Consider the following 9,733-nt stretch of genomic DNA (forward strand, 5'->3'; position numbering starts at 1 on the left):
TACTGTCGAACACATAGCTGCAGGTCACCTGAGAGCTGTTTTTGACATCAAGCCATCATTAGCTTTAAGGAAATCATTTTCAAAGAGAAAATATTACCCCCCCCCCCCCCCCCCCATTCATGCTTTCTTGATAACCAGATTTACACCTAAAGCTCTCTTCTATTGTTTTGAGCTTCCTTACCTGCAGAAGTCTAGTGAGAGGACTAGTGATTTAAACAAGCTGCAGTTATGGTGTTAATATTATAGTATTTACATCTCTGTTTATATCTCTGTTAATGAATATTGTGGCCTATAGTTGTAGAAAAGTACAGTATTGTATCGTTTGTTCATATTACTATAGTTACTGTGTTACCTTAGCAACTATAGAATCACCACAACAGGGGTGCGTTTCCCAAATTACGACGTAACTCGCGGCTGAATTATCATAGTACGATGCATGGTTTGGGGAAAAGAACCATGTAGTGAAGAGTGTTCCCAAAACCGGTAATTTCTCCGTCGCAGATCCATCATTTGAACCTGGAACTATGTTTCTAACAGCTCCAGAGGTGTGTAGTGCAAGTGCACCAAATTGCGACGCAGTTTGCGAATGTTAGTTGGAATGATTGATTTGGGAAACATCGAATCAACAAACTATGTTTGTAACGACGCAACTTACAACCTTAGTTATCTAACGATAGTCTTGGAATGCACCCAAGATCAGTTACTATGGTAGTTGTGTTACCTAGCAACTATAGAATCACCACAACAGATCAGTTACTATCGTAGTTGTGTTACAAAAGCAACTATAGAATCACCACAAACAGATCAGTTACTATAGTAGTTGTTGTTACCATAGCAAACTATAGAATCACCACAACAGATCAGTTACTATAGTTGTTACTATAACAACTATAGAATCACCACAACAGATCAGTTACTATCGTAGTTGTGTTACAAAAGCAACTATAGAATCACCACAACAGATCAGTTACTATAGTAGTTGTGTTACCATAGCAACTATAGAATCACCACAACAGATCAGTTACTATCGTAGTTGTGTTACAAAAGCAACTATAGAATCACCACAACAGATCAGTTACTATAGTAGTTGTGTTACCATAGCAACTATAGAATCACCACAACAGATCAGTTACTATAGTTGTTACTATAACAACTATAGAATCACCACAACAGATCAGTTACTATAGTAGTTGTGTGACTATAGCAACTATAGAATCACCACCAACAGATCAGTTACTATAGTAGTTGTGTTACTATGGCGTCTATAGAATCACCACAACAGATCAGTTACTGTAGTAGTTGTGTTACTATAGCAACTATAGAATCACCACAACAGATCAGTTACTATAGTAGTTGTGTTACTATGGCGTCTATAGAATCACCACAACAGATCAGTTACTATAGTAGTTGTGTTACCATAGCAACTATAGAATCACCACAACAGATCAGTTACTATAGTAGTTGTGTTACTATGGCGTCTATAGAATCACCACAACAGATCAGTTACTGTAGTAGTTGTGTTACTATAGCAACTATAGAATCACCACAACAGATCAGTTACTATAGTAGTTGTGTTACTATGGCAACTATAGAATCACCACAACAGATCAGTTACTATGGTAGTTGTGTTACCTTAGCAAGTATAGAATCACCACAACAGATCAGTTACTATAGTAGTTGTGTTTACCATAGCAACTATAGAATCAACACAACAGATCAGTTACTATTGTAAGTTGTGTTACCATAGCAACTATTAGAATCACCACAACAGATCAGTTACTATAGTAGTTGTGTGACTAGCAACTATAGAATCACCACAACAGATCAGTTACTATAAACATTACTATAATTTACTATAGTATTGTAATATGTGGTGTTTTGTAACGTTTGTGAGTCGATCTATTCATTTTGTCGAACATCACTATTGTTTAGAATCATATGCTGATTTCTTTTGTCTCTGTATTTAAGTTCAAAGATTTTCTTTGTGTACGATGTACCTACAATGGTAATTATTCAGTGGCAAATGTGTGTGCATGTTATTAATGTTAATTGCTTGTATGTTTATTATTGTGTATGTATTAGTTTACACTTTAGTTTAGGCTAAATCTAAATCTCTTTATGAGAAAGAATATTAATTAAAAGTGCAACTTGACCAGCATGAACTCATGAGTTGTTAATGGATCATTTTGTCATGACTTTACTTGGAGGGGCACATTATTATTAACTGACTCTTAATCACATTTATTCAACTTAGAACACTGAAACGAAAACACAAAAAGGGAAAAATTAGATAAATACAAATATATTATAAGTGGCAGTTAGTGGATGTGTGCTTGTGTGTGTGTGTGTTGGCAAAATAGATATTATTAACTTTAATTACTTGCTATTAGAAGTTTATTAATGTATTAGTTTAAGCTAAATGTGACTATATTAGCATGTATATTCATGTATCATTTCGACATGACTTTACTTGAAGGGGCACATTGTCGTTACCTCATTCTTAAGCACATCTATTCGACACAGAATGCAAACAACAACACCGAAAGTGAAACATAAGATTAAAATATTTTTTCATTATAATAATTAGCACAATGAGGAAGAGGATGTTTCATACCATTTATCTACATAGTTTGGGACAGAGACATTTTTATGCAAATTTGAGCTATTTGGGTGCAGTCTATTTACTCTGTTGTTATTTGTTGTTACTGTGTTGTTGTTGCTTTGGTCATCCACATTCTTATGATGAATTATAGCATTGTTTATAATCATCATCAGAGATGGGACGTAACGAAGTTACTGTACTTACGTAGATTTTTCTGGTATCAGTACTTTCCTCCACTATTTATTTTTTGACAAATTTTCCTTTGACTTCTTACAATTTTACACAGTTATCTGTACTTTCTACACCTTACATTTTTAAACCAAGCTTGTCACTTTCGTTTTCATGTGTGTGTCTATATTATTTCTTGTCATTGCGCAATTTGAGTTCCTTTTTAATGCAGTCAGTCTATGTTCATCATTTTTTCAACCAAGGCTATCATGCACCGTATAGGCTAGTTTATGAAGATTACTATGAGAAAGGCTAGGATGACTATGCAGATGTGAAAGAGGGAGTCGGTGAATTTACTCATTTAGCTCGATTAGATCACAGGTAAACGAGAGAGACATTCAAGTTAAAAGTATGCCATACAAATGCTTAAGGTAAACAAATGCTTAAGGTGTATGTAGCTTTTAGCATAAAATTAATGTTTATCCAATAAATAAAATACCCACAATAGCCTCGAAAGAACATTAAAATAACGGGTTATGTATAAGAGCTGCTAATGCAAAAAAAAAAAAGTTTGCAGTTAAATACGATAAGTATTTATTTTTACAAAAGACAATATATTTTCAAAATATTCAATATAAAATCTAATAAAAAATGTAAAAAAATATATGTTTTTTAATTCTTATTTAGACAGAATTCAGTGTAAAATGCAAGACATTATTTATAAAGATATACAGGCCTATAGAATTATTTTATAGAGTGTATGAACATAAATGGCAGCTGTTGTTTTTGATCCAACAGCCGCAAAACTAGAAGATGAACGCAGTGAGTTTGTGTCAGGATGATGATACATGGGGGTAAACTGGATATCTACCTACCTAGTGAAACTAAAACATGTAGTCATGGGTACTTTTTACTTCAGCACATTTTTTGAGGCCATAATTCTTTACTTTTACTTGAGTACAAAACTGTAATCAGTCGTTTTAAACATGAGTATACGTACTTCTACGTGAGTAAAAGATTTGTGTACTTTTGCCATCTCCGATCATCATAACAATTCTGTAAATCTATCTATTAAGTCACAACAAACCTTATACGTTAATCTGACAGTTCTAACTGGATTTGCATGGTAAACCTTACAGAAATTTTTTTTAAAGTTTTTGTTTTGTTTTTAATTTCATGGTTAAGTTTTTAGGTATCATAATCCTGAAATCATTCTGCATAAATTCACTTTTTTTAAAATAATTATATGCAGAATTAGCAAAAAAGAATGTCCACAGATTTTGTCTGGCCCTTTTAACCGCCTTCTGATTGATTATAACCAATAAAGCCTGAAGTCACATGTTTGCTTTGGCATTGACGTAAACTAAAGCTGCGGTCACACCAGAGTTTGTGTGCACGAAATGCGGCGCTGCGAAAAGGGGCGGGATTAAACATGATGATTAGACATTTAAAAAAGCGAGCGATCGCTCCATGTTTTACATTTCTGTCCAGAGAGGTCCTGTTTTGATCCTCGATTGGTCTCACGCAGTCAAGTGATGTGATTTCGCAGGTCAGAGTTCACCAAGCTTGAACTTTGCACTGCAGCAACATTTGAAACTTGACGCATGACCCCGCGTTTCCGGTCTGACGCATTCGCATGCGTATGAATGGAAGTCTATGGGAGGAAAAGCCCAATGTGACCGCAGCTTAAGGGTGCTTTCACATCTGTAGTTCGCTTCATTTGGTCCGGATCAAGGGCAATAAATGATACATTGTAGCATTTTCTGCCGTCTTTGGGTTGTTTTCACACCACACTGCTGGCTTTGGTCCGAACCAGATGAAAAGAACCAATATGCAGTCATCTGACAAAATCGACATCTCTCATTGGCCAGATGTTATTGAACATATTTCCTAAACTGCTTATCGATTGGTCAGCATTCACGTGCGGGAAAATGCCAATGGAACTCCCGCAAGTAAACAAACCGGCAGACACAAAATGGCACATTTTACCATGGAGCTACGACGGCGCTGACTGATTGTACCCCTGCTCATAGTATACTATATAGTTTGTATACATCACTTTAGACAAACTATACATTTCGAGAATGAAGCGTGGCTGCTGGTGGAAAACCATGTTTTAATGCATCGCACATCACTTCAGGACCCTGAAATTCAGCTTAAACCAGCCTAGGCTGGTTGGCTGGTTTTAGCTGGTCGACCAGCCTGGTTTTAGAGGGGTTTTGGCCATTTCCAGCCTGGTCTTAGCTAGTCAGGCAAGGAAAATGACCAGCTAAAACCAGCCTGGTATAAGCTAGACATAGCTGGTTTTGGCTGGGCTCCCAGACTGGCTAGGCTGGTCAAGCTGGTTTTAGGTGGTCATCACCCAGCCTGACCACCTAAGACCAGGCTGGAAATTGCTGGAAACCAGCCCGTAAATGGCCAAACCCCTCTAAAACCAGGCTGGTCAACCAGCTAAAACCAGCAACCAGCCTAGGCTGGTTTTAAGCTGTTTTTTTTCAGTAGGGAAGGAGGCGTGAATTAATTTAGCTAAACTGCGACATGGTCATCTTGCAGAATATTACCAACAGGTAATTTCCATCAGGTAATGTTTTTCCCTCTTTCTCTCTTTGTTGGTAAAGCGCTGTCAACAGATATTTTCCTACATGCCCCATAATGCACAGCGCATTGGCCTACGGCAGCTGGATTAGTCCAAGAGGCGCAGTACTTTTTGCGGTTGGGTCTGTTTTAGTTCGGATCATATTCTCACCACAAACGAACCTCACCAGGGTTCGTTTGAAAGCGTACCGAGACCACATCTTCAAGTAGGTCTCGGTCCGCTTTTCTGGTCCGCATTTGGTGCGTACTCGAGTACGATTGCTGCATTCACACCTGCCCAAACGAACCGCAACAAGAGGGAAAACGAACTCTAATGCGATTCAACCCAACTAAATAAGGCAGGTGTGAAAGCACCGTTACTTCACAAGATTTGGACCATTTGATCTTTGCACCTAAAGATAATGCACACACGAGGGCGCTGTTTATACCAAACCCCACTGCCTTCCATTCAGAAAGATGGAGATTATTTTATGCTCTACTTGCTTGCAAAGTAGCCAAGATGTTATGCTTTCCCTCTTACAAAATGACACTTTGACACCTTTGTATTATAAAGCCTATAATGTATAATTGGGCTCGTCTTTATCACAGTTCTGTCTTCAATAACAACTGTTGATTATTAACATAATCCTAGCCGTAAATGTTAAATCAAACAAGGAGATATTAAAATTGAGAGATAAACATAACCACTCCAAATATTAAAATCTAAAAATGTGAACTTTCATGAATGTAGCCATCGTTAAAATTATGTATTAAACTGATGTCAGTATTTTAGAGCAAAGAAAAAATTCAGTTCATTTAATCTTTATTTAGATATCGCTTTTACAGTGCAGATTGTGTCAACGCAGTTAGGATGGTTGTTGCAGTACGGACTGTATTGTGTGTAACACGAGTTGTTGATGTTAACCAGAGGGTGCAGCCGGAGAGTACTGATCTAATGTGTTGTGTTAATAAACAAAACTTATGCAATTATAACAGCGTTAACTGTTCATTCTATTTGGAATAGAGGATAGAATGAAACAAACGCAGCTTCACATAGAAGATCATAGTGAATTGAAAGAGTGTCAGTTCAGTTTTCAGAGTAGAAGTTCAGTTTAGTTTAGTTCAGTTTGGCTTATTATTCACTGCTGAGAGTCCAAACACTGAAGAGCAAATCCAAATTTATGTTATGATGCAGGCAAAAGACTTTATTTTTTAAACCAGATGAAGAAACGTATAAACTTAGGTTCTTTCATTCATTAATTAATTAATTAATTAATTAATTCATACATACATTCATTCATTCATTCATTCATTCATTCATTTATTTATAACTAAAAAGATTGTGTGTATTTTAAATGCACAAACTTCTGGCAATAGTTATCTTTAGCTCTATGCTGCTCTCTCTTTAAAATGATCCAGTTAGACCCGTTAAACAACACATACTAGTTTAGATTATAAGGAAGCTTCATTTTACCAGAATTGAACAGTACTGAACACAACTTTAAGCTAAACGGTAAGTGTTGTGTTTTATTTTTTATTTTATTTTGCTACAGGTGAAAGACATCTGTGTCACAAACCACAAAACTTTGTGTTTAACTATATATGTCTACAATAATTAAAAGATAAATGTGTGTTTTAAATTAAGCAGGAAGAAGCTAATTGTGTTGGCTTGATCAGAAGTAAAACAGAGGACATACATTATTAGACAATATATAATGGGGGTATAGTTTTTTTTTTTTTTAATAACTGTAGCAGTAGTCTATATCTGTTCTCTGATTAAACCGCATATATTTCCATAGATCATATTAAACTGAAGACAAGATGCGGAGGAGGAACAATAATGACCCAGCAGGTGAGTTTTGACTCGTTTATGCTATCGTTTATTATTGTAGTAAATTTGGATTTATATTCACACTTTCAGACTTTGATGTCAATATTATAATTTCAGATATATATAATATATCTGATATATTCTGATATATATATATATATATATATATATATATATATATATATATATATATATATATATATATATATATATATATAATATATATCAGATATATTCAATATTATAATTTTCAATATTGCAAATTCTAAAAAGGAACTCATATTAGCAGCCAATCACTATTAAAGTAGGGTGTCACAGTGACGCAGTGGGTAGAACGATCGCCTCACAGCAAGAAGGTCACTGGTTCGAGCCTCGGCTGAGTGTGCTCCGGGTGCTCCGGTTTCCCCCACAAGTCCAAACACATGCGCTATAGGTGAATTAGGTAAGATAAACTGTCCATAGTGTATGTGTGTGTGTGTGGAATGAGAGTATATGGATGTTTCACAGTGATGGGTTTGCAGCTGGAAGGGCATGTGTTGTGTAAAACATATGCTGGATAAGTTGGCGGTTCATTCCCCTGTATCGACCCCAGATTAATAAAGGGACAAAGCCGAAAAGAAAATGAATGACTATCTAAGTACAACATTGTTCTGTTAATTAAATAGTGCTGATGTTGTTTTGAAGTCATACTTGTATGTGATTTTAGACAGAAATATTCAAAGTAGTGTGATAAATAATATAGGGCGCATGTAAGTTGTCACAGTTGAACAAGTTTGTGAATGGGTGAATATTAAACCAACTTTACCTCAATATGTGTGAGTGTGTGTGAATGTTTATGACACAGCAGGACACAAATCTGTATAATGGCATAAGTATGACACTGGTATTACAAGAATGAGGACCTTGCCTATTGATGTAAGGTGCTGTGTGCACGTGCGTATGAGAAAGTATTGCACGTTTATTGCACAGTTGGGGAGTATTTAACTGTTCATGAGGTAGACAGCCTGAAGAAAGAAACTTTTCCTGTGTCTGACTGTTTTTGTGCTTGGTGCTCTGAAATGCTGACCAGACGGTAACAGTTCGAACAGGTAGTGTGCTGGGTGCGAGGGGTCCAGAGTGATTTTGCGAGCCCTTATACTCACTCTGGAAGAGTACAGTTCTTGAAATGTAGGAAAAGTAGTGCCAGTGATTCATTCAGCAGTCCGGACTATCCGCTGTAGTCTACGGAGGTCGGTTTTGGCAGCTGAGCTAATCCAGACGGTGATTGAAGTGCAGAGGATGGATTGGATGACAGCTGAGTAGAACTGTACGAGCAGCTCCTGTGGCAGGTTGAACTTCCTCAGCTGACGAAGGAAGTACAGTCTCTGCTGGGCTTTCTTCATAATAGAGTCTATGTGAATGTCCCATTTCCTGAGATGGTGGTGCCCAGGAACCTGAATGGCTCTACTGCAGTACAGTATAAAGACAATGAAAACCTATGTAATGTCCCCACAATTCACAAAAACAAACAAGATTTTAAAAATTTTAAGAGAAGTATTTTGTGTCTCCAGAATATGTAAGGTTTCAGCTCAAAAAAAGCGATCAGTTTATTTGTTATACCTTTCTCAACGTGGGGTTTTTTAACTTTGAACACACTGTTGTCTTTGTTGCTTGTGCCTTTAATGCAAATGAGCTAGTTTTCCCTGCCCACTCTTCCTACGTGCTTGGCAGAGCCACAGAGATCGCTCTGATATGTGTCATACCTGCCAACACTCCCGTTTTTCCCGGGATTCTCCCGTATTTCAGACCCATCTCCCACCACCCTCCCGTATTGTTATTTCTCCCAGGAAACTCCCGGAATTTTCTCGTGCTTTTTGGTCTTTAACACCCCCGGATCACCGACCTTGGTATAGTATCCAATCGCATCGGCTGCCCGAAACCTGGTGCATAGTACAGTGATTCCGACACCTCACCCACGACACCTAGACCCCCCCCCCCTCTCTCCAAAATTTTCAGAGACAAATATTGGCATATATGTGTCCATTCCCTGCTCCGTCTCGTCAAATAAACAGCACGGTGACAGATAAGAATGGGAAATGCTACAGTAAGAACTTGGGGTTACTTAATGTGTTTGTTGTGGAGTTGATTAAAGCTTTTCTGCAATGATGAGTCTCACACAGTCGTTACAAAGTTCTCACAAACACGCGCACACACACACACGTTTAACTTGGGACTGTTTTCACTGCAATGTGACAGGACAAACGTGAATATCCACTGAATATCTGTTATGTTAATGTACAAAATAATCCTGATTTAATGTCCACAAACCAGGATTGAAGCGTCTTCTTTTATAATTGTACTGACTTGCGTCTGTGGTGATGAATTACAGCAATTTTACCTTTTTAACTTACTTTATTACAAACATGATCTGTTTTAAAAACGTGTTAAAACTTGTAAAACTCATTCTTGAGCTGCAGATGATCACAGAGAGGTGAAGAGATCTTCTAATGCCAGTTGCTTTGCGCAAGTCCTGTCAAAATGTTTACATGCCTTAGATATGTTAATTGGTGACTGTCACT

General features: G+C 37.1%; 1 protein-coding gene across 2 annotated transcripts in view; it reads left to right on the top strand.

Annotated features, from left to right (window-relative positions):
• The first annotated feature begins 6,802 nt into the window (after positions 1–6,802).
• LOC130223018 (GTPase IMAP family member 9-like) overlaps positions 6,803–9,733 on the top strand; it is a 39,965-nt gene continuing 37,034 nt past the window's right edge. Inside the window, exons 1-2 of one of the 2 annotated variants that reach the window (XM_056455707.1) lie at positions 6,803–6,857; positions 7,144–7,196. In XM_056455707.1, coding sequence (XP_056311682.1) covers positions 7,166–7,196 — 31 coding nt within the window. In that variant the 5' untranslated portion in view covers positions 6,803–6,857; positions 7,144–7,165. The remainder of the gene's footprint in view (positions 6,858–7,143; positions 7,197–9,733) is intronic. The other variant, XM_056455699.1, reaches the window with a different exon arrangement.

The sequence above is a fragment of the Danio aesculapii genome, chromosome 1, assembly GCF_903798145.1.
Source record: "Danio aesculapii chromosome 1, fDanAes4.1, whole genome shotgun sequence".
In the NCBI taxonomy this organism is placed as follows: Eukaryota; Metazoa; Chordata; class Actinopteri; order Cypriniformes; family Danionidae; genus Danio; species Danio aesculapii.